We start from the raw sequence: 26,777 nt of genomic DNA, 5'->3' as shown, positions 1-26,777 counted from the left end.
GTACCTGTGGCTGGGAAGGAAAACGTACTGACGAGGAGAATATTAGCTCTGCGCTCTCAGCAAGGTCAACTTGCGTAATGGAAACACGGATCTGCTCAGGCTTTGACTGAGAACCTAATAGATGTCATTACACACTCAATTTGACGATCCGATCCAAACTTCCCTTGAAGAATCAAACATTCCGGTTACGGCGGTCCTTTGTGGGATGCATGCTTTACTTGTTTTGTGCTGCGTGGAATGTTAAAGGCCTACTGAAAGCCACTACTAGCGACCACGCAGTCTGATGGTTTATATATCAATGATGAAATCTTAACATTGCAACACATGCCAAAATGGCCGGGTTAACTTATAAAGTGCCATTTTAAATTTCCCGGGAAACTTCCGGTTGAAAACGTCTATGTATGATGACGTATGCGCGTGACGTCACGGAGGCAACGGAAGTATTGGTACACCAATGTGTCACCATACAAACAGCTCTGTTTTAATCCCAAAATTCCACAGTATTCTGGACATCTGTGATGGTGAATCTTTTGCAATTTGTTTAATGAACAATGGAGACTGCAAAGAAGAAAGCTGTAGGTGGGATCGGTGTATTAGCGGCTGGCTGCAGCACAGGCCTGGCCCTAACCAATCTGGCGCCCTAGGCAAGTGAAGTGTATATACTCACAAGAAACCGAATAGCTTTGTCTTTGACCTTTTTTTTTACTTAAAGAAAGCAAATTAACATATTATATGAGAATGTTATGTTATGATTATCTTTAACCGAATCACAGCAGTGCTCAAATTAAAAAAACAGCATTCCCTCTCATGTGATATTGCTTAATTAACATTAATGATGTGCACTTTAACAACTAGGCTTACAACAATACCTAATATATAAAGGGGTGGAAAAGTGACTATTACCTGCAGGGCAAACATTAGCTAACCAGAAGGCAATAACAATGTAAACAGAAAACACCTGCTTAAAAGATCTAATACAAATGTCCCTGAGGAATGTAAGGTGGGAGTACTGTAATTACCTAACGTTACATTATTATTTTCCATAACAATTTAGCCCCCTCCACAATATTAACCCGACGTTAAAACAGAACTAGCTATTTATTGATTAGCAATTGCCGAATCATGTAACATTAGCTTAATGCTAAAAAGCCAGGTTACTATCACATTCTGTAACAGACAAATTATTTCATGTAGGCTAACGTTACCTACCTGCTACCTCTGTCTTTTTCTCGTTTCTCCTCTTCTTTTCTCTTTTTTTCTTCCCTGGGCACTTGACAGTTTTGGCCATTTTGACATCTTGTGTTGATTTTTTGATGCGGTGACGTCCATAAACAGTCATGATACGGGAAGGGAGGGGGCGCACCGTGCGGGGGGAAGGGGGGCGTAATGTTGTAACAAATAATATTTCTATTAAATAGGCTTTACTTTGCATTTTAATTAACGTGGGATTATTTTTTGTATTTAGAAATAATAGTACCAACTTTTTTTTTTTTTTCTCCAACATTTGTGGCACTGGCGTGGCGCCCCCTGATGGACGGCGCCCTTAGCATTTGCCTATACGGCCTATGCCACGGGCCGGCCCTGCTGCAGCAACACAACCAGGAGGACTTTGAGATGAATAGCAGACGCGCTACCGTGAGTACAGCTTTGGCTTCCAAACATTTGATCGCTTGCCCGTACGTGCGTGGCGCTATGTGCATGTCACGTACGTAACTTTGGGGAAATATATGTTTCTTGCCGACTCTGATGGCGGCCGGGGTGTCGTCGAAAGCTACAACGCCTGCCGCTGCCGCCGTTCCGTAGCAAAGTTAGCTTCAATGGCGTCGTTAGCAACAGCATTGTTAAGCTTCACCAGGCTGGAAAGCATTAACCGTGTATTTACATGTCCAGGGTTTAATAGTATTGTTGATTTTCTTTCTATCCTTCCAGTCAGGGATTTATTTATTTTGTTTTTATCTGCATTTGAGCCCGATGCTATCACGTTAGCTCCGTTGCTAAAGTGTTTCGCTGATGTATTGTCGTGGAGATAAAAGTCACTGAGAATGTCCATTTCGCGTTCTCGACTCTCATTTTCAAGAGGATATAGTATCCGAGGTGGTTTAAAATACAAATCCGTGATCCACAATAGAAAAAAGAAGAAAGTGTGGAATCCAATGAGCCCTTGTACCTAAGTTACGGTCAGAGCAAAAAAAGATGCGTCCTGCACTGCACTCTAGTCCTTCACTCTTACGTTCTTCATCCACAAATCTTTCATCCTGGCTCAAATTAATGGGGTAATCGTCGCTCTCTTGTCCGAATCTCTCTCGCTGCATTGTAAACAATAGGAAAATGTGAGCAGCCCTTCCTCCGGTGACGTCACGCTACTTCCGGTATAAGCAAGGCTTTTTTTTATCAGCGACCAAAAGTTGCGAACTTTATCGTCGATGTTCTCTACTAAATCCTTTCAGCAAAAATATGGCAATATCGCGAAATGATCAAGTATGACACATAGAATGGATCTGCTATCCCCGTTTAAATAAAAAAAAAATATTTCAGTAGGTCTTTAATAAGTGAGCAGGAGCAGCTTGGATGCTCATTCGTGAGGCCAAACGAGCACAATTTGCATTTACAACCATGTTACAGTGCGGCTTCCGCTAACCCATGAACACCCCGTCAACCCTTCTTTAACTCCTCGGGGCGACAATTTTTCTTGCTGATGTTCTTCTGCGTGGAAGTTAGCCAAACTGTCTGAGTCAGCGTGTGTAAGGTGCCAGCTTCCACTGCAAAAAGTCAGTGTTCAAAAACAAGGGGGAAAAAATACAAAAATGAGGGGTATTTTACTTGAACTAAGCAAAATTATCTGCCAATAGAACAAGAACATTTGGCTTGTCAAGACTTTCCAAAACAAGTAAAATTAGCTAACTTCAATGAACCCAAAAATACCTTAAAATAAGTATATTCTCACTAATAACAAGTGCACTTTTCTTGGTAGAAAAAAAAATTAGACCTTTTTGCTCAATATGTTGAAAAATACTCTTACATTAAAACCGGTACCATTATCTTGACATAATGATATGCGCCCGGCATTACATTTCTAGAAACCAGCAAACTTATACTAAAAACTAATGTATTGTTCTTAATGGAAAGGCAACAAGGCAACCGCTTGTTACTCTCGGGGTCTCCTAGCCGCTCAGGCAAATCATATGGTCTAAAAATGCATTTTTCCATGATAACATGACATCATCGTGCCAAGTGCGTGCTTTTTCAGTCAATTAGTGCGCATACATACAGTAGTAACATGTTGAATTGAGAAATGGTATTACGGAATTCCTGGAATTTCGGAAATAACGGTAATTTTTTCCAGTTAATTAAGAGGAATGTTTTAACGGTGGAACAGTTGAAGTGGGTTGAAAAATGTGGGAGGAGTAGTCGCCAGATAAAAGGGTGGAAATAGGGCTTTGGAAAACCAGGAAGTCTAGAAAATCCTATAATTTTTTGGAACTTGGAAAAAGGGTAGTTTGAATTTCCAGAATGGTGGAATGGTTTGAATTGGTTGAAAAATGTGGAAATGGTGAAAGTTGGAAAAATGGCCAATTCATTTTGAATGGGGGAAAAATGTCCTGGAAAACCTGGAATTCAGGGAAATCTGGGAATTTTTGGAATTTGTTAAGGGAAAGCCCGCGATTCCCGAATAGACTGAACAGTTTGAAGTTGGTATGGTTTGGAGGGGAAGAAGAAGTTGTTGAATAATAAATAGATGCATTTTGGTGTAGAAAACCATATGTGTGAATGCTTTGGAGCATTCACATAATTATGCAAAATATACTATAGTATTGTTTCTCAAACTTTTTTCACAAAGTACCACTTCTGAAAAAATTTGGCTCTCCATAATGACCAACATTGAAGTACAGTAGGCCTAAGTATTCATTAACAAGTGTATTAAATATGTTGGACCACTGTTACATTACATACAGTTTGAACAGTAACAATGTGTTTGAATAAAGGAAAATAAAACCAAAGTGATTATTTGGCTTACCACCAGATGGCGCCCACGTACCACAGTTTGAGAATCGCTGTACTATAGCCATCTATCATTTTCTACTGCTTGTCCCTTTCGAAATGGTAAGTGCCAATATTTTGCAAACACTCTTAATTAAAGCTGATACTCAGCACATTATAATTTGTTTATTGATTTATTATTGAAAATCTATTGTGGTTGTGTAACAATGTGTACTCAGTGAAGGCAACAAAAATAACTGTACTTTAGCTAGGTTCATAACAACGACATTGATAGTGTTGTGTCGACCAGCTCTTCCTCCCAGGGAATCTAAGTTACTGGTCAATCCCAAGTTCTTTCGATGACATATATGCTGAGTAAGAAGGACCATCAAGACAGAATTGGAATATTTTCAAATTTTACTAAAGCTTTAGGAGGTCAACTTAACCAATACATTCATATCGGCTACTCTAGTTGATCTGGCATTCCAACGGAAAAGCCAACTCCTTTGCACACAAAGAAAACCCCCATCTCTCCCCCTCGCACCACTGATAAGGAAAGAGTGGGTGTTGTATTTCACATTCCAAGGGTTAAGACACTAAACAGACAATCTAAAGACAAAGAGAGAGTGGTAGAATATACAAAGGAAAAGTACTAGCTGCTCAAACATGGCGATGAATAGAGAAATAACTCTTAAACATATACGCATCCTCCACAATAGCAAAAAATGTAAAAGTTGTGTTTGAATTTAGGGTGCCACTCAAATGTTTGGAGGCGTGTATAAAACAAAAGATGCAGGGCTGTAACCAGGATTTGAAAAATACCAACGTCAAAATTTGGAGGTGTGAGTGCAGTGTTGTCATAAACATAAGTACAAATATACCAAAGTAGAATGCAGAGCCGGCCCAAGGCATAAGCGTACTAAGCGCTTGCTTAGGGCCCCACGGCCACCAGGGGGCCCCCAAAAGCAATTAACAAAAAAATCTTATTTTTTTATTTTTTGCATGTACAAGTCTGAGTCAGACTCGTACATGGCAATGATTAGTATTAATAACAAAGTTGGCCATCAGATTTCTTACAGTGATGTCATAAATGACTTTGCCTCCAGAAAAGCCAGGAAGCACAGGTTTTAAGGAGTGGGTGGAGTGGTGTGGGTGGTGAAGAACACAGGAACAAAACTGTGATGTGATGGTCAAATGTGTGAATTAAGGACCTTAATTTAAGGTAGTTTATTTAGATTTTTTCCCAAAAAAAAATTTGCACATCATTATGTACATTTACATAGTTTTAATATGTAGTAACTTTATATTTGTTTATAAACCGTTATGTTACCTTGTTTCTGGTAACTCTGTTCATTAATATTATTTAAGTATTTGCTGGATATTTCATTTAATTATGTTGTTTTTTGTACAATTGAATTTGTTCCTTTTTATATATATTTAAGTGATTTTATTGTTGCACTTTATTGTTTTTCTTGCACTACGAATTATTTTTGCACATTGCTGTTTCAGCTTTTTGTTACCAAAAATAATCAAGTGAATCAGAATCAGCTTTATTGCCCAGTTATGTTTAACACACATGGAATTTAACTTCAGTAGACTGCGCTCTCTTTGTACAAAGTAAACATTAAATATGAACAATTACCTAAAAATATAAACTAGTAATTAAAGACTAATATGTACAAGACTGATGAGACAAGATGACACTTTTACTGTAAATACAAAGCTTTATCACTTGGACTGTTCAACCCCAGGCCACTCTTGTAGCTGAATGTTTTCTACATTTTAAGATTAGGAACCATATGTGGCACTCTGGACATCATTCGTTCATTCATTGGTATTATTTATGTTCTTAACTGGGCCACCCCCATATCTTTATAAATGACATGTCATTTGTAAAGACATGCCAGGCTGACAATAGGATCATGTAAACAACACTGCCAGAGCCGCAATGAGTTTATAGTAAGTGTGTGAATGATCAACAATCAATATTATTGGCAGAAATAGAGGGCCCCAAAATCAAATTTTGCTTAGGGCCCCGTGGAGGCTTGGGCCGGCACTTTCAGTGTGTGGCCCTCTCTAATCACTCCTGCTCCACGGGGGATAAATGTAACACATAGCTGGTGTCAGACCATGCATGTCCTTCCCCCTCATAGGTGTTACTGTAGAATGCATGTTGACGTGTGCCCGATGCCGCTCATAAGAAGCAAAAACTGTCAGTCCACATCTGGGCTTCAAGACTGCAAGAGGGACAAAAGACTAAAGGTCAGTCCGCATGGTGTTGCAGCATGATTCATGCTAAAACCCCGGAAAGAAAAAATGCAACTCTACTCAAGTTTACTTCCTCCCATTTTTCATCGCTCACTGCTGTCCTTCGTAGTTGATCTTTAAAGTGCAAATATTCATTTAAATGCACTCTATAGCATGGGTGTCAAACTCTGGCCCGCTTGGGCCTTGAGGCGATATCAAATTAACACTAGAGCTGGCCCGCCGATTATATACAGTGGCGGTGCCGCAGTAACACCGCATTCACCGCTAATTCTCATACTTGCCAAACCTCCCGGGAGACTCCCAAATTTCAGTGCCCCTCCCGAAAATCGTCACGTCCGCTTTTCATCCGGTCCAACGAGTGCTGGCCCAGTCACATAATATGTGCGGCTTCTGCACGCACACACAAGTGAATGCAATGCATACTTGATCAACAGCGATACAGGTTACACTGAGGGTGGTCGTATAAACAACTTTAACACTGTTAGAAACATGCGCCACACTGTGAACCCACACCAAACAAGAATGACAAACACATTTCGGGAGAACATCCGCACCGTAACACGACATAAACACAACAGAACAAATACCCAGAATCCTTTGTACCACTAACTCTTCCGGGACGCTACAAGGTGTGTGTGTGTGGGGGCGGGGGGGTTGATGGTAGCAGGGGTGTATTTTGTAGCGTCCCGGAAGAGTTAGTACTGCAAAGGGTTCTGGGTATTTGTTCTGTTGTGTTTATGTTGTGTTACGGTGCGGATCAAGTTGTTTACCTCAGTAGAAGCATTTAAGTCCCATCTTAAAACTCATTTGTATACTCTAGCCTTTAAATAGACCCACCTTTTTTAGACCAGTTGATCTGCCGTTTCTTTTCTTTTCTCCTCTGCCCCCCCAACCCCCCCCCCCCCCCCCCCCCCCTCTCCCCTGTGGATGGGTTATTCCGGTTCCGGTGACCATGGATGAAGTGCTGGCTGTCCAGAGTTGGGACCCGGGGTGGACCGCTCGCCTGTGCATCGGTTTGGGACATCTCTGCGCTGCTGACCCGTCTCCGCTCGGGATGGTCTCCTGCTGGCCCCACTGTGGACTGGACTCTCACTATTATGTTAGATCCACTAGGGACTGGACTTTCACACTATTATGTCAGACCCACTCGACATCCATTGCTTTCGGTCTCCCCTACAGGGGGTGGGGGTTACCCACATATGCGGTCCTCTCCAAGGTTTCTCATAGTCATTCACATCGACGTCCCACTGGGGTGAGTTTTCCTTGCCCTTATGTGGGCTCTGTACCGAGGATGTCGTTGTGGCTTATGCAGCCCTTTGAGACATTTGTGATTTAGGGCTATATAAATAAACATTGATTGATTGATTGATTGTTTATACGACCACCCTCAGTGTAACGTGTATCGCTGTTGATCAAGTGTGCGTTGCATTCACGTGTGTGTGTGCGTACAGAAGCCGCACATATCTTGTGACTGGGCCGGCACGTTGTTAGAATGGATGAAAAGCGGACGTGACGACAGCTCGTAGAGGACGTTAAAGGCACGCCCCCAAGACTGTGGTCCGGGTGGACTACGAGATATAATGACGGATGAACACCTTCGTTGGATAATGAAGGTTGCCTCAGCTCAAAGCCTGAGCCCCGACATTAATGAACTAGCATCCAAGAAAAGATGGCAGGTATCTGGCTTGGGCACATCAGATTAGTTCAGTGCTGCAAACTGGGCAGTTTAAAGTCCTGAATGGTTGGTTTATTCATTATTTTATTTTCAAATTGATTAGCCTGTGGAAAAGGTTAATGTTGATATTTACCTCAGAAGGCTGCAAATAGAAAAGCCAAATTTTCTTGTTCTTTCGGCAAATAAAATACCCCTAATTTTTGTAAAAAAAAAATTCTCGTCTTTGAACACTGACTTTTTGCAGTGCTCCCCTTCCTTTGGAAGACTCGCTTGACCATAAACGTGTTTGTCTGGACCAGATGGGCTTTTTTTTGCCTCGTGGAGTATGAGAGGAACAAATAATTATTGATCGGGGGCACAATCCTCTTGGCAGTGGCTGGCTGATCGTTGATTGGGACCGACTCTTTCCTTTTCACCTGTGACCTTTTGTTGAAACAATGTTGCATCCTTCAGAAAGACCGGTACTCTGACTGATCAATCGAAGAACATGGGTAGAGCCGAACGGTTACAACAATTGAAGTTGTGGACCAGCAGCAACGTGCATTTTCTTTTCCCATATCTTTCCCCGTAATGTTGTTTTTCCCCTCAGCTTTAAAGTGACAGTACGCTTAACCGTCTGGACGGCCACCCCTGCGGTGAGGCAACAACTCTGACTCCACGGGGGGGGGGGGGGGGGGCAGAGCGTCAAGGCAGTGCCGGCGGATTAGAATCATGCGCCGCCTTCCAATCATGTCATCAGACTCTCCAGATGGGAAGTTTGTTAGCGTGTGACTCAGCGTACCAATGGTTTGTGAGCAATGTAAGACGTTTCCTTTCTCCGTGCATGAAGATTTTTATTCACCGTGTGAAAGGCTTGGCAGTCATGCTGTTCTTGTATGTTGCAACAACATATAAGCGGGTATTTGAAAGCCACAACTGAATATTAATTTCCCCCAAACACACACACACACACACACAATCCTCCCTCCTCTCCACATGCTGTTCGGAGACCTTCCTTCAGGTCTAACTGATGCCAGTCTCATCAGAATTTTGCCCAGTTTTAATGAGGTGCCTGTTTATTAAGTCCATTCAGGGAGGCTGTGTGAGCGCTTAGCATTTGCTCTCCAATTAGGGAAGCTAAACAGTCCCTGTTGCTCAGAATCAACCATTAAGGGCGAGAAGAGACGAGCGTGTGCACTGACTGTTGGGAGTGTTGGGCAGATAGGAGCCAAAGGAGGAAGGTTACCATTTTTAGGGGTGTAAGAAGGAGAAACGTGTCTGCCAACCTTTGGATTCCGTAACAAAATTAAGTCAACAGTGCCACCAAGTGGTCGAAATTGAGTTGCAGTTGTAGTAGTGGAGCAGCACGGCGGAAAGGATCTGAATCAGGATCAAGATTTTCAGCACAATCCTATTCAAGATCAGAGAAACATCACAGGGAGACAGAACAGGATCGCTGAAGGGTCTGCCAACTTCTGGCGCCCCTTACAAAAAAGGTGCGAAACAGGTAAACACTGGGGGGGGGTGAGGAAAAAAACATATTCAGTCTAAGCCTGGATCCAGACTGAGGCCAAGGGGGGGGAAAAAAACTCATAGCCATAACACACATAAACATATGTGGAAGAGGGAAACATCAAAGAACACAAAGGACATTAAAGACATTAAAAGAGCAGAGCTAATGCAACCAGCCATTTCTACATACAGCTACAAAAGTAAAACAACAACAAAAAACATATACACTGTGGTGGCCTCTGCGGCGTTCCACAAGGTAGGGGGAGCATGGCCAGGGACTGGAGCAGACCCAGCAAAGCAACCAAGAGAGCCGACTCCACCCTCGGCCGCCCACTAACTCTCGGCCAGTGTCCAGTCCGCATGGGTGAGCGAGGATGCGTCTAAGGCAGGGGTGTCCAAACTTTTTCCACTGAGGGCCGCACACGGAAAAATTAAAGCATGCGGGGGCCATTTTGATATTTTTCATTTTTAAACCATAACAAAATATATGGATTTTGGGTTTTTTTTACCTTTAGGGCTCCCGGGGACCATAAAGGGTCTAAGTCATTAAAATGTAAAAAAAAACCAAGTCGATTTATTATATATACATATTTTTTTTAACTCTTACAGTAAATATCTACAGTATATCAACTTCAGGTTGAAATAAAGTTAAAAAAAAACAAAAAGGTTTTATGCCTTTTCTGTCAAAGACAACTTTGTTTTTTATAATAAAACTGAAATATGCAGTATTTCCCCCACTGCCAAAAACATTCAAAAAGCAGTTTTATGTGAAGTACTTATAGCCTTAAAAAGATCAATAATGCAGGACACCATTCATTATTATTTTTGAGTAATCACAGTGAAAAGACAAATAAAATCCCATTAAATATATTTGGGACCCAAAAGGAGTCCCATTCATAAAGTGATACATTTTTATTTATTTTTTTTTTAAACTTTCAACACTTAAGTTACGAGATGAACTTCAGATATATCGGTCGATTTTACGTTTGAACTATTATTTTGTTTGTTTTATGCTCTTTTGTCAAAGAAAACATTGATGTTTTTGTATGGCAACCACACAATATTTTCCACATACAACATTTTAAAGTTAAATATTTGAAATAATTGGAGCCTTGAATAGGTCAATAATTCATTATGACATTGAGTTATTTTTTTCTTTTTTTTTTGAGAAATGACAAAAAAAGAAAAATAAAGAAAAAAAACAGCCTGCATGGCAGCTTTGTGTCAACATTGCAACTTTTTCTAGTCTGATTTCAGCTCATTCCACTTTTTTTAATGTTTTTTTAAATTTTTGCAATAGCATTTCCAGAACGTGTGGCGGGCCGGTAAACTATTAGCCGCGGGCCGCAAATGGCCCCCGGGCCGCACTTTGGACACCCCTGGTCTAAGGAGACCGAGGTGTCTGATAACCTGCTCATTCAGCCAAGACACTGTGAAGCTTGTGTTAGAATAATTATACAGTGTTTCCCACACATTCATTTATTTGTGGCGGCCCACCACGAAAGAATTACGTCCGCCACAAATTTAAAAAAAATAAATAAATTTAATTAAAAAAAAATTGTTTTTTTTTGTTTTTTGTTTTTGTCCTGTCCAGCTTCTCAGGCAAATCATATAGTTGATGTAGATGCCCATATAGGCTGTTCAGATTTACTTTACAAAAGAGAAGTGTAGGATACTTCTCTTGTTGCCTTATTTGTATTTGACCACTACTGTTTTCTGTTTATTTGTTACTGACTGTGGCAGGACACCTCTGCCTCTGTTTCACTTTATGTTGCTGGTAAATAATATGGTTGTAGTAGTAGGCTAAAGTTAAATTATTTAGTATGCACTAATTAAAGGGGCAGAGCTTTAAGAGACATTTTTGCTTTTATATTTTATAAGATATATTTTTTGTAAGAACCACAATTAATAAATATACTTCAGTGAAAAACTTATTGTTCAAATCTGTATACAAATATGTACATAAAGTGTTGTAATTATATTGTAAAATGGATGGATGGATGGATGTTTAAAACAAAACTGTTATTATTAATTAGTAAGTATACATTTTTGAGCCTTTTTAGAGAAAATCATATCATTGTAGTAAATTATGCAAATTACTCGATGATGTCATGTGACCACGCCCATAGCCACGCCCCCACCGCCACAGGTATCTTGGCAGTTTATGGGAAACACTGAATTATATATATATTATCACACAACTTTTATGCTTTAGGGCTGTTGCTATAATTATTGTCAATTGTGCGGAAGTGGTGTTTTTCTTTGTCTGTGCAAAGCTGGCAATCCAAAAGATTGCAAGCCAGTCTGGTATCAGTGTTTGTGTCCTGAAACGGCCTGCTGACTGAACAAGGCCGAACACCGCCGTGACGCAGACAGAGCAGAGACAAGGCGATATCACCAGCGCCAATCAATCAATCAATCAATCAATGTTCATTTATATAGCCCTAAATCACAAGTGTCTCAAAGGGCTGTACAAGCCACAACGACATCCTCGGTACAGAGCCCAACACATTTGCATTTTTGTATAATCATATATTGTGTCTAACTGGAGTTGTCGAGATTACCCCCTTCCCTCAGCGACAGCTTCAGTGATGTAAACAGGGACCTCCCAAATAAATAGAGGAAGCACGCGGGCTGGACTTTTAGAACGTAGTTTGGACCTGTAACTAGAACACATCCTTTGTCGCACAGTTCCAAAGGGTCCCGAACCAAAAGGCAAAAAAAAAATAAACCCACATAAAAACAAGAGGGAAACAACAGAAACACAAAAGGATGATACAAGAGCACAGAGCTCCTGCCACTACAGCAGCGCCATCTTGGGGGGAGGGGGGGTAGAGCATGGGTCTAGCACCAAATTCTAGTCCCCCATACACAGGACTCCTAAATGGCCTGGCATCTCATCCAGACACAGCACCAAAAAAAACTATTCATTGCATAGATTTGGTTGAAACCAGCTTTTTAAATAAATGTATAAAAACCTTAAACAGGTTGGCTTTTTAAAGAAGGGCTTAAAGGGGAACTGCGCTCTTTTTTTTTGGCCTATCATTCACAATCCTAATGAGAGACAAGAAAACATACACTACCGTTCAAAAGTTTGGGGTCACCCAAACAATTTTGTGGAATAGCCTTCATTTCTAAGAACAAGAATAGACTGTCGAGTTTCAGATGAAAGTTCTCTTTTTCTGGCTATTTTGAGCGTTTAATTGACCCCACAAATGTGATGCTCCAGAAACTCAATCTGCTCAAAGGAAGGTCAGTTTTGTAGCTTCTGTAACGAGCTGAACTGTTTTCAGATGTGTGAACATGATTGCACAAGGGTTTTCTAATCATCAATTAGCCTTCTGAGCCAATGAGCAAACACATTGTACCATTAGAACACTGGAGTGATAGTTGCTGGAAATGGGCCTCTATACACCTATGTAGATATTGCACCAAAAACCAGACATTTGCAGCTAGAATAGTCATTTACCACATTAGCAATGTATAGAGTGTATTTCTTTAAAGTTAAGACTAGTTTAAAGTTATCTTCATTGAAAAGTACAGTGCTTTTCCTTCAAAAATAAGGACATTTCAATGTGACCCCAAACTTTTGAACGGTAGTGTAAGTTGTTGTTTTTTTTTGCATTCTAATTTGTAAAAATAGGCAAGTTCTTGATGACTGGCAATTCAGCTAATGGGAAACATCCATTCTGCCGCTAAATCACTTTAAAAATGCTTTCAAAAACTGCCAACAATACTTTATTTACAATCCTTAACTGGTATAATAACCAAGCTGTAGCGACATTGTTATTGTAAGAGTGAACGCTGAGAAACTCTTTTAGCGTAGTAGGACATTGTCTTCGGACGGCATGCTAAGGAACTAGCCGTGAGCTAGCTACGGAAAGAGATAAGCGAGCTTTTGTGTCAGCATCTGAATCGCTTTTGAGTTTACACAACACAATGTGATATAGGACACCAATCTGTACTGACTGAAACATGAACAATCATATTACAGTATTAAGTATCTTTTGTGCTCGATTCTATAACCAACACTTCATCCTCAGTATTTTCAGCTTCAAAAAGATAAGGTTTTGAATCCTCATGTGTCCAAAAATAGCCATCGTAGTTGTCTATTATCAAGTCTGCCATGATTAGAACACACTCGCGTTTGTTTCCAGAAGTAAGAATACACATTTGTTGCCAGAAGTCGGAAGTGCGCTTCGATGGGAACGGAAATAAATGTGTAGAGGAAAGAAGTTCCGGTATTGCTCTGTCATGTCTATTGATCATGTTTTTGTTTGGCTATGTTCTGTTTGGTTTTTGGACTCTTTTTAGTTCCTGTTTTCACTGCCTTGCTTTGTTACCATGACAACCATTAGTTTCACCTGTTTCACATTAGGACTCGCGCACCTGTCACTAATTATGTCACTAGTATTTAAGCTTGCAGTTGCCAGGCAGTCGGCCTGGCGACATTACCCTTACTACCTCTGTTACCCATGTTACCTGATGATACCTCTGATATCCATGCCATAGTTCCATGCTTTCCAAGTAAGTTTTTGTTTAATCATGTAACAGTTAGCAAGTTTTTGTTTCATGTCCATAGTTTTGCCTTTGTGGTAGTTTTTTGTTTCTTAGTCAAGTTTGTGCCTCCACCTTGTGCGCGCCTTTGGTTTGTTCCTTTTTTGAGTAAACAATCAAACATGTATTTACCTTCACGCATTGTCCAGTCAAGTCGTTTTGCACCCAGGGAAAGCAATCCTCGCCGTAATTTGCGAACTAGTTCACATCATGACATGCTCAAAATGACTAAAAATATGATAAATATTAAATATATTAAATGTTGTTATGAACTTGTCTGTTACTATGTTATATATAGACATGCAGTGTGTATATAAAAGTTTGATGGAGGGTTTTGAAGTTGTTTTATAGGCCTTTGAAGTCTACAACTGGGACTACCCCATTTTTATCATCTTTAGGATCCTAAAAAAAGACATGTGTATTCTTGTCTCGAGTAATAATTGTAAACAATGGGCAAAATTCCAAAAAAAATTGCAGTTCCCCTTTAACATATCTAGATAAACCCCCCTTAATATTTGTTTTGTTTTTTTGTTTTTGTTTTTTTACAAAAAAGTCTCAACAAATGTAATACAAAGTGGCCATGATATGAATTTAATAATCATATAACTTGTCATTATCATTATAAATCTGTTTTTTTTTTTTTCCTTTTGTAAAGTACAGATTAGCTGATATACATAGAATTAGCATTAATGGATAATATGAAGGATATTAATACATCATTGTTGTTATGATTATATTATTATGTCTCCCCCTGTCTTTAAAATCCATTGACATCTCTGTTTTTAACCTCATTTGAGGGTCTTTGAACGCACCACAGTTATGGGCAATGAGATGCAAAAGTGAAACTTGTAAAAACGTTCTCTTATGCTGCCACAAATTATTATATTTGTACCTCTATGTGTCAAAGTTAAGGCCCGCAGGCCAAATCCGGCCCGCGAATGAATGATCTATGGTCCCCCGGGATGATATTTGATTAGTATTAGAACCGGCCCGCAGGCCACAGCCTCCTGCTGCTGTCTTGCACGCACCAATACTCCATCAGTGTTGGCGCTAGGAATTTTCATAAAAATGGGGTCCCAGAGTAAATTTTTTGGGTGCCACTTTTTTGTAAGCGTTTTGGAAACAAATGATAAATGTATGCATTATCGTGTTATATCTCACATTCTATATTGTGTTTTGGAAAAATGTTGTCATAAACGTTCATTAGAAAATTAATACAAAAAAAAACAAATTTTTATGCATATGTAAATTTATTCAGTTATAAACATTCATTCACTTTCTTCTTGTCATGATCCATGGTCCGGATCAGGTTTTTTGTGTTTTCGGTTAGTTTTGGACTCCTCTAGTTCCTGTTTGTGCACCTCTGAGTTGTTACCATGGCTACGTATTATCTTTTTCACCTGCCTCTTGTGTTCGGGACGCTCACCTGTTGCTAATTAAGAGACATGATTTAAGCCTGCCTTTGCCCGTCAGTCGGTCTGGCTTCTTTGTTTGCTTCACGCTACTGTTACGAAAGTTTTGCTTGCCTCCTAGCTCATGCTAAGTCTAGCTTCAAGTGCTATCGGCACCTTGTTCTGGTGGGTTTTTTTCTGTTTTTTACCTCTTTGATTCTTTTTTCAAGATGAAATCATGTTCCTACCTGCAAGTCCTGTCCGGAGTCGTCCGTTTGCATCCCGGGAGAGTAAGTTGCGACCCTCACGTAACACTTCTTTCCTTCATGGATCTAAACTTTACCGCTGCAGGTATTTTTTTTCAATATTTTTATTGTAATATTTTCAGAATGTGTTTGTTCTATTTTGGGCCAAAGTAAGACAGAGAAAGTTGTCTTTGTTTTTTAGTTTTAATGCCATGATTTTGCACAGATTTTCCTCCATGCGGCCCCTGAGCTCAAATGAGTTTGACACCATATTCTATCACTTCATCCTTGTTCCAAAATGTTGGCGCTGTGCGTCAATGCTTAAAGGTGAGTGTGGAAGTCTTGCGCTTCCGGGTTCTTAGGACCACCAATCACGGACATGACAGCTGTGTTCATGGTTCTGAACAATGATTTATTTTTCACTCTGAGTCTCTCTGTGTGCTTTTCAGCCATCATCTCTTATGTCTCCCTCTCGCTCTTGCTCGCCTTCCCACCTTTCTCTCCTTTCTACGCACCTGTCGCTGATCTCGAAGCCGGTCCTGGCACACCCCGCTTCGCTGCAGGTCCGCAGGCCACCCCCCCACAGTGAGCTTTGATGTCTGTGTTAAGTAAAGTGTTTGAAGTTAATTTTGTCATCCAAGTTGAAAGAACCATTTTGTATTTTTGATAGAGGGCTGTAGGTAGTCTAATTTGATTCAATCAACCTTATTATTGAACTTTTATGGCTATATTAATTTTATATTAGAGAGTTAGAGTTAGAGTTAGAGTTAGAGTTTATTTCGAACATGCAAGCATACAACATGATACATCACAATTTCCAGTTTCTTTTCAACATGTTCGAAAAGGAGTAGGAAGAAGCAGAGCTTATTTAATCCTACCCCTTTTCTTTACATAACAGTTGCTGAAACTTTTTTATTCCCTTCCTGTTCTCAATTTATTCACAATAAACTCCATATGTAATCACAATAAAAATAAATAAATAAATAAATAATAGTAAGAATTTAACAATAATAATTGGTGAAGAAAGTCATATTTCATATGATGAGATAAGTAAGATTACTTTAAGAATGAATGAATAAATGAATATTAACGGTCTTATTTATAACTTACATGTTGAAGTAACAAAATAAATCTTTCCCAAAGCCCGGGTGTGCTTGGGGCCCTGCAACATCCCCACTTTGAAGCCCCTCGTGGTTAGTGTTCTCTCTGATGGATATTTTAGTGTAGATATAGTATTATTATTGATGGATTAGACCAGACCTGGGCATTCTGTGGCCCGCGGGCCACATCCGGCCCTTTGTACGTCCCTGTCCGGCCCGCGTGAGGCCAATCATAAATTACAAAATAAATTTTAAAAAGTATCTATGTCGAGTGTGCAATACAACGGTGCTGATTTTGTTTTGAAAAGCGTTATTTGTATTACTTCCGTGTGGACGTATGCGCGTGCGTAATTGTGAGTGAATGTGAACAGCTGCAATCACAAATTACAATGTCGTGCGCGCAGTACAACTGTGCTGCTTTTATTTTGAAAAGTGTTATTTATTGGGCGTATGTCCGTGTGTAACCTGTGAGTGAAGGCGCACAGCGACAAGTGATGCACGGTTTACACCCGAGACGCTAAAAAGAGAAAAGTTGATGACGAATGCCGTGTTTTCAACAAGACATGGACTGCCAAGCAACGTTCCCTCTAAGGTGCGCGCCTGTGCAATTGCGCACTGCTCAAGCGTCCTCTGCGCACAGCAAATATATGCCGCGCACCAAATCAAATCCCATCTGAATTCTAAACAAAATAAACACATTTATTCTATGTAATTTTGCAATGCAACTTTGAGTGACAGTGACAACAAGCGGCCCTAACGGTGTTCGTCAACACCGTTCAATTGAACACTGTTCAATTATTGTAACGTCTATCGAGATGCTTCGAGGCCAGGAATTATATCGATCACTTTATTGAGCAAAACTGTTTATATTCGGCCATAACCACACCAAAAACATGAGTAAAACACTTCTATCTGAAAAACTAGTCATTTTCTGCCGTACAAACCAGACCAAAACCAACTTGTCATCTGTCACCAACACGCATACCACTAAACCACTGGTGCGTTTATGGCCACACAAAAAGTCGGACCACTCAAACACCACACAAAGTTGCACTATGACTCCTCAGTCATACGTGTGCTTATTTTACTGTCATTTATTATTAACGTTAATTTATTTATATTAATCATGGAATGCTGTTACTAGAGAAAGTTACAGGAATGCACACTTCATCCTATGCTTACATTTCATTGTGCAACATGAGGATGTTTAAGGGGAACTAAATGTGATCTCTGAAAGGGGTACAAATGATTTATAAAGCAGTGCTTTTGGTATAAAGTTAAATTAGGTTAAATGAAAGTATTATTATTATTATTAATTATTATTTTTATTATTATTATTATTATTATGTATCTTACGGTATACATAAAAAATAATATTGAGCAAAATTTAATTGAAATATTGTCGATGTGGCCCTCCAGCAGTGCTCGGGTTGCTCATGCGGCCCCCGGTAAAAATTAATTGCCCACCCCTGGATTAGACTGAGAGAAACATGATGGACTTTTCCTGTGAAAATACTCAACTTTTTTATGTCTGTTCCTGGAATTCCTAGGGCTTTATTACACACCAATCCGACTTCCAAATCCCACCTTCCTGCAGCCCACTCTCTTCAAGACAGTTGACCAGTTTGGCGACTGCATGTATTTTTAGCACAGTAACAGATGGGGATATGGCAGACTGTCAGAGACCAGAATGTTCTTTATCTCAGCTGTCAGACAAAGATGGAGACCGTCCACTTTCTGCAAATTAGGGCTGCGGCTATGGTTTGTTTTAGTAATCTATCGATTAGTTTGTTCAATTAATCGAGTCATCGGATAAATCACACTTGATAGCCTCAATGCCTATTTTAGGGAGTTGAAATAAGCAGCGATTTTTCTGTTTGTCATAACCTTAACATTACAATTGCACACATATGTGCATTCATGAAAATGAAAACATAAACTATCTGATGTTTGCAGACAAACATATCACAGCACGCACACTGCAAAAACTGAAATCTAAGATTAAATATCTCAAATAAGGGTGATATTTGCTTATTTTTTGTCTGATAAGATAATTCTTCTCACTGGTGCTAAATTACCAGGACCTACAGCAGGGGTCACCAACGTGGTGCCCGCGGGCACCAGGTAGCCCGTAAGGACCAGATGAGTAGCCCGCTGGCCTGTTGTAAAAATAGCTCAAATAGCAGCACTTACCAGTGAGCTGCCTCTATTTTTTAAATTGTATTTATTTACTACCAAGCTGGTCTCGCTTTGCCCGACATTTTAATTCTAAGAGAGACAAAACTCAAATAGAATTTGAAAATCCAAGAAAATATTTGAAAGACTTGGTCTTCACTTGTTTAAATAAATTCATTAATTTTTTTACTTTGCTTCTTATAACTTTCAGAAAGACAATTTTAGAGAAAAAATACAACCTTAAAAATGATTTTAGGATTTTTTAACACATATACCTTTTTACCTTTTAAATTCCTTCCTCTTCTTTCCTGACAATTTAAATCAATGTTCAAGTAAATGTATTTTTTTTTATTGTAAAGAATAATAAATACATTTTAATTTAATTCTTCATTTTAGCTTCTGTTTTTTTCGACGAAGAATATTTGTGAAATATTTCTTCAAACTTATTATGATTAAAATTCAAAAAAATTATTCTGGCAAATCTAGAAAATCTGTTGAATCAAATTTAAATCTTATTTCAAAGTCTTTTGAATTTCTTTTAAAATTTTTGTTCTGGAAAATCTAGAAGAAATAATGATTTGCCTTTGTTAGAAATATAGCTTGGTCCAATTTGTTATACATTCTAACAAAGTGCAGATTGGATTTTAACCTATTTAAAACATGTCATCAAAATTCTAAAATTAATCTTAATCAGGAAAAATTACTAATGATGTTCCATAAATTTAATTTTTTCAAAAACATTTGAATTAGCTAGTTTTTCTCTTCTTTTTTTCGGTTGAATTTTGAATTTTAAAGAGTCGAAACTATGTTTCAAAATTTAATTGTCATTTTTTTTCGTGTTTTCTCCTCTTTTAAACCGTTCAATTAACTGTAAATATCATTCATTATTAATAATAACATAGAGTTAAAGGTTAATTGAGCAAATTGGCTATTTCTGGCAATTTTTTTAAGTGTGTATCAAACTGGTAGCCATTCGCATTAATCAGTACCCAAGAAGTAGCTCTTGGTTTCAAAAAGGTTGATGACCCCTGACCTACAGTATTAAATGTTGGCCCCTTCAAAGGAAAACCGGAAGTGCCTTTGCAACCCGTGTGGCAATTTATTCCTATCTTCCACACTATAGCACAAAATACACCTAGGAAGCAACTCTCCATGACTTTACCACGTGTTTTTTCTTTAATTGCAAAGGGAGTCGGTCAATACGCTGCAGGCTACAGCTCGGAGGCCAAATGGTCAGCCTTGTCTTTTTCTGACGAGACTCCTTTTGGCAGCATGTCTGCTGTCCATGCTAATATCAGGGATGTTGCACTTGAGGGTGATGGACAATCAGTAGACTGCTAAAGACGGGCATGTTTCATTATTTAGGCCCACAAAACACAGCAAGATGAGGCCTGAGAGCCTGCAAATAACTGATTAATATTTTAGCCTGATGGTTTCCCCCACTGGCCCAGTAGGACACTCAGCTCAGTAATGAGTCTTTCAGGTTCTAATCAAGCCTGAAGGCCCTTTTCTGAATACTGTCACAGGTTCGGCCTCATTTCCATCCCCCAGCCCTCAAGGCAACGCAAAACCGTCCCCAGGTACACACGAGGGTCCATACACAAGACTGCAAGCACCTTCCCGCACAGCCCACTCGATTGATATGGAAATGACAGGTGGGAGTGGGAAAAGGAAATGTAAACACAACACAAAAGGCTGACCATGATTCTTGCAAGTCTGGCGCTGGTAAAATGTTCCCGCTTTGTTTGCACTTTTTAAAAGACAAGGTCGCTTCTGCATTTGTGCACAAGGCTCCGAAAATTAATTAGCGCATCTCTTTGAGGTCAAATCAACACGGCCATCAGAATATTGCTGGGTAATGATGTGTATGGTTGTCACTGCAACTCGGCATGCGGCAAAACATGCAGGTGAAAGACCGTAAACCGGTTGCGAGGCCATAGTGAAGTGGTCAACTGCTCCAGAGTAAATCACTTTGCTGCATGCTCTGCAAAAAGTCTGTTCAAAAACAAGGAAAAAAATTACAAAAATTAGGGGTGTTTTATTTGAACTAAGCTAAATTATCTGCCAATAGAACAAGAAAATTTGGCTTGTCAAGACTTTCCAAAACAAGTAAAATTAGCTAACCTCAATGAACCCAAAAATACCTTAAAATAAGTATATTCTCACTAATAACAAGTGCACTTTTCTTGGTAGAAAAAAAAGGGACATTTTTGCTCAATATGTTGAAAAATATTCTTAAATGAAGTAAATGCTAGTGCCATTATCTTGACTTAATGATATGCGCCCAGCATTACATTTCTTGAAAGAAGCAAACTTATACTAAAAAATAATGTATTGTTCTTAATGGAAAGGCAACAAGGCAACCGCTTGTTACTCTCGGGGTCTCCTAGCCGCTCAGGCAAATCATATGCTCTAAAAATGCATTTTTCCATCGATAACATGACATCATCGCGCCAAGTGCGTGCTCTTTCAGTCAATTAGTGCGCAAATATACATATATAATATTTTTTTATTGTAATTTTGAAGAATTTATCGGGATGTGCATGAACTATTTCTGTTCAAAATTGTTAGAAAATGTCACATGTTAAATGTTTCAATATGAACTGTCAGTTTACTGTACTGTGCCAACTGTACTACTATACGAGTACATATTTTCTATTGTTTCATTGAAAATAAAACAGCAAAGTCCATTTGGCTGTCATCTGTTTTAATTATGAGACACAATTGTGTCAAAATCATGATTTTTTTTTCATGCTTGAAATAAGAAATTATTACTTTAAAAGGGTAGTTTTATACTTGTGAGTGTTGATGACACAGCTTTGCAACAGTTGATATTCTAGTTTCAAGCATGTTTTACTCAATATAGGTCATCAAATCTCAGCAACAAGCTGTAATATCTTACTGAGATCATTTAGGACCAAAACCCTTAAAACAAGTAAAACACTCTGACATAAAATCTGCTTAGTGCAGGGGTGTCCAAAGTGCGGCCCGGGGGCCATTTGCGGCCCGCAGCTAATTGTTTACCGATCCGCCACACATTCTGGAAATACTATTGTAAAAATAAAAAATAACATTTAAAAAAAAGTGGAATGTGGTGAAATCTAACGAGAAAAAGTTGCAATGTTGACACAAAAGCTGCCATGCAAGCTGTTATTTTTTCTTTTGTCTTTCTTTATTTTAATTTTTTTGCCATTGCTCAAAAAAAAAAAAAAAAAGACAAAAAATCCATATTATAATGAATTATTTTCAGGGCTCCAATTACTTCAAATATTTCACTTTAAAATGTTTTATGCGGTAAATATTGCATAAATTGTGTAGTTGCCATACAAAAACATCAAAGTTTTCTTTGACAAAAGCGCATAAAACAAACAAAATAATAGGTCCAGCATAAAATGGACAGATATATCTGAAGTTGATCTCGTAACTTAAGTGTTGAAAGTAAAAGAAAAACCTATAAAAATGTATCACTTTATGAGTGGGGCACCTTTTGGATCCCAAATATATTTAGTGGTATTTTATTTATCTTTTCACTGTGATTACTCAAAAATATGAAAGAATTAAAATCAATGGTGTCCTGCATTATTGATCTTTTAGGGCTCTAATTACTAAATACTGCATATTTCAGTTTTACTATAAAAAAATTTAAAAAAAGTAGTTTTTGACAGAAAAGCCATAAAACATTTTTATTTTATTTTGTATTACTTTATATCAACTTGAAATTGATATAAAGATTTACTGTAAGCGTTAAATAATTTAAAAAAAAATTATACTCTGACTTATTTTTAACATTTTAATGACTCAGACCTTTTATGGTCCCCGGGACTCCTAAAGGTAAAATAAATAAAAAAATCCATATATTTTGTTATGGTTTGAAAATGAAAAATATCAAAATGGCCCCCACATGCTTTAATTTGGCTTAGTGAGAAGAATTATCTTATCAGACAGAAAATAAGCAAATATCACCCTTATTTGAGATTTGTAATCCTACTTAGATTTCAGTTTTTGCAGTGTGCTCTGATAGTACAGGAATTACACACAATTTCTGGGCCCCCATACACAAGACTCCTAAAGGGGCCCCCATCCCACCCTAAACCCAATATTGCTGCTTAGCATGTTTACATGTAACTAATGCATGGATTTGGTGAGCATTGCTAGTAGTGTGACGTGAAATAGCAGACGGCGTGCAGATAAAAGTATATTTATTGGCAACAGGGAGGTGCAGAGGAAGCCGACTAACAAGTAGAATGATCCAGCACAGAAGGAGGGACCCAGGTGGAAGTTAATAGAACTAATTATCATACTTGCCAACCTTGAGACCTCCAATATTGGGAGGTGGGGGGGTGGTTGGGGGTGGGGGGCATGGTTATTTACAGCTAGAATTCACCAACTCGAGTATTTCATATATATATATATATATATATATATATATATATATATATATATATATATATATATATATATATATATATATATATATATATATATATATATATATATATATGTATATGTATGTATGTATGTATGTATGTATGTATGTATATAAATATATATATATATATGTGTATATATATTTATATATATATATATGTATATATGTATGTATGAAATACTTGACTTTCAGTGAATTCTAGCTATATATATATTTATTTTATTTACATATATATAAAAGAAATACTTGAATTTCAGTGTTCCGGTGGCTATCCATTAGATGGCAGTATTGTCCTGTTTAACTTCTCCGTTCATGATGAGTATATCATTTCGGCCACCGTGTTCAATGGAGAAGTCTGTTCTACAGAATTTACAGGCAACATACACCTTCCCCTTCGAACTGTCCTGGATGAACTGAAATTCTTGTTTCCATTCGTTTTGGAACTTGCAAGCGTATTTCTTCATCTTGCTCGTCGACGGCGTCGCCATGTCTGTAATTTCCTCGTTCTTCTGCTTCGTCTCCTTGTTGTGTGCGCAGTTGTGCACTCTACTCTCTAAAAGCCCTAGATGTTATGACGTCATTGGGCAGGCAAGCTGCTTATATTGTGGGAAAGCGGACGTGAGAACAGGCTGTCCCCACTCAGTCTCAGGTCCGCATTGAGCTGGAGGGGGCGTGGCCTCCAGCTCCGGCTGAATACCGGGAGTTTGTCGGGAGAAAATCTCTGCCGGGAGGTTGTCGGGAGAGGCGCTGAATACCGGGATTCTCCCGCTAAAAACGGAAGGGTTGGCAAGTATAAATTATTGATAATCAGATGTGCTGGAACAGAAAGTAAATGTGTTTTAAAACACAGAGACCAAAGAGGAAGTACGGACAAAATAAGAGCACCAGGACAGGAAGTTATTCAAAAACACAAGAAGTAGAAACTAGAAATAAGAGCACTGGACAGGAATTAATGGGCCAAACACAGGAAAACATAGTAAACATACAACTAGTTGTTCATCATAACCTACTCAGTGGCCTTGTGGTTAGAGTGGCCGCCCTGAGATGGGTAGGTTGTGAGTCATACCAAAGACTATAAAAATGGGACCCATTACCTCCCTGCTTGGCACTCAGCATCAAGGGTTGGAATTGGGGGTTAAATCACCAAAAATGATTCCCGGGCGCGGTCACCGCTGCTGCCCACTGCTCCCCTCACCTCCCAGGGGGTGAACAAGGGGATGGGTCAAATGCAGAGGACAAATTTGACCACACTTAGTGTGTGTGTGACTATCATTGGTACTTTAACTTCATCACAATTATTGTTCTGTGTACTTTGTGAACCCTTGTAGTTTGAACAGTCTCTTAAAGTGAATGATATTGGTGCTTTGTTTGATTTATTTGGTTAATCCGTTCCCTAATTTAATTCCACATACTGATCTACTAAAAGTTTTAAGTGTTGTACGAGCATACAAATGTTTTAAATTAGATTTCCCTCTAAGGTTATATTTCTCCTCTTTTGTTGAGAAGAATTGTTGTAAATGTTTGGGTAGCAGGTTATAGTTTGCTTTGTACATCATTTTAGCTGTTTGCAAATGCACCAAGTCGTTGAATTTCAATAATTGTGATTTAAAAAGTAAAGGGTTTGTATGTATTATTCTAATTGATCGTTTTTGCAACACAGTTAGTGAATGAATCACACATTTGTAGTGGTTTCCCCATATTTCTACACAATATAACTCAGATATGGTAACACTAGTGAGCAGTAGAGAATATGAAGTGATTTTTGGTCTAGAACAGACCTGGGCAAATTAAGGCCCGGGGGCCACATGCGGCCCGTTAAGCTTTTCAAACCGGCCCGCCGGACATTCCCAAATAATTTTTTTACATCTTTAAAGGCCTACTGAAACCCACTACTACCGACCACGCAGTCTGATAGTTTATATATCAATGATGAAATCTTAACATTGCAACACATGCCAATACGGCCAGGTTAACTTATAAAGTGCAATTTTAAATTTCCCGGGAAACTTCCGCTTGAAAACGTCTATGTATGATGACGTATGCGCGTGACGTAGCCAGTAGAACAGAGGTATGGCTTCCCCATTGAAGCCAATACGAAATAGCTGTTTTCATCTCATTATTCCACAGTATTCTGGACATCTGTGTTGGTGAATCTGTTCCAATTATGTTCATTGCATTATGGAGAAAGAAGCTGAGCAAGCAAAGAAGAAAGTTGGTGCGAAGCGGAGTATTTTGCGAGGGAAGTCAGCAACACAACACAGTCGGTGTTTCATTGTTTACATTCCCGAAAGATGCAGTCAAGATCGAAGAACTCGGACAACAGAGACTCTTACCAGGAGGACTTTGACTTCGTTAACAGACGCAGACGCGATACCGTGAGTACGCTTCCAAACATTTCATCGCTTGCTATAACTAGCTCGAGCTAGTAGCTAGGAGCTAGGAGCTAGCATAACAAACACCTAGGTGTTTGTTATGCGGGATTAATTTGTGGCATATTAAATATAAGCCTGGTTGTGTTGTGGCTAATAGAGTATATATATGTCTTGTGTTTATTTACTGTTGTAGTCATTCCCAGCTGAATATCAGGTCCCACCCGCGCGCTTCCAAACATTTGATTGCTTGCCCGTACGTGCGTGTCATGTATGTAACTTTGGTTAAATATATAAGCTTTATGAACCTTAGGTTAGGTGAACGGTTCTTTGGGCTGAGTGAGTGTGTGTGTTGTGCAGGTGTTTGAATTGTATTGGCTGGTTATATATACGGGATCCCGTCCATATTACCCGCTCGAGCTATAACTAGCTCGAGCTAGTAGCTAGGAGCTAGCATAACAAACACCTAGGTGTTTTTATGCAGGATTAATTTGTGGCATATTAAATATAAGCCTGGTTGTGTTGTGGCTAATAGAGTATATATATGTCTTGTGTTTATTTACTGTTTTAGTCATTCCCAGCTGAATATCAGGTCACCCCCGGCTCTCACAGCATCTTCCCTATCTGAATAGCTTCCACTCCCCACTAGTCCTTCACTTGCACTTTACTCATCCACAAATCTTTCTTCATCCTCGCTCAAATTAATGGGGAAATCGTCGCTTTCTCGGTCCGAATCTCTCTCACTTCATGCGGCCATCATTGTAAACAATAGGGAACTTTGCGTATATGTTCAACTGACTACGTCACGCTACTTCCGGTAGGGGCAAGCCTTTTTTTATCAGATACCAAAAGTTGCGATCTTTATCGTCGTTGTTCTATACTAAATCCTTTCAGCAAAAATATGGCAATATCGTGAAATGATCAAGTATGTCACATAGAATAGATCTGCTATCCCCGTTTAAATAAAAAAATGTCATTTCAGTAGGCCTTTAAGATTGAAACTGTACTGCCATTATGATGTGCAGTGATGTTTTTTGGAATCTGCGCTTTTGCATGATTTACTAGTTACTATGGTAATCTAATTAGTTACTATGGTAAT

At 39.0% G+C, this 26,777-nt stretch overlaps 1 protein-coding gene across 6 annotated transcripts in view; it reads left to right on the top strand.

Annotated features, from left to right (window-relative positions):
* Positions 1–26,777, top strand: part of lancl1 (LanC antibiotic synthetase component C-like 1 (bacterial)) — a 152,937-nt gene that overhangs the window by 101,798 nt on the left and 24,362 nt on the right. For 4 of the 6 annotated variants that reach the window (XR_009827714.1, XM_062062507.1, XM_062062486.1 and 1 more), the window contains exons 5-7: positions 15,591–15,711; positions 15,832–15,932; positions 16,055–16,190. The exons of 1 other annotated variant lie outside the window; for it this stretch is intronic. Coding sequence is in view for 4 of the 5 variants with exons in the window: in XM_062062507.1 (XP_061918491.1) it covers positions 15,591–15,711; positions 15,832–15,932; positions 16,055–16,190 (358 nt within the window). In the remaining variant the exon portion in view is untranslated. Of the gene's footprint in view, positions 1–15,590; positions 15,712–15,831; positions 15,933–16,054; positions 16,191–26,777 lie in introns of those variants that run through there. One more of the 6 variants, XM_062062516.1, reaches the window with a different exon arrangement.

Source organism: Entelurus aequoreus, linkage group LG01, assembly GCF_033978785.1.
Source record: "Entelurus aequoreus isolate RoL-2023_Sb linkage group LG01, RoL_Eaeq_v1.1, whole genome shotgun sequence".
In the NCBI taxonomy this organism is placed as follows: Eukaryota; Metazoa; Chordata; class Actinopteri; order Syngnathiformes; family Syngnathidae; genus Entelurus; species Entelurus aequoreus.
The sequence above is the reverse complement of the archived record's forward strand: the minus strand, read 5'-3'. Positions and strand labels throughout refer to the sequence as shown.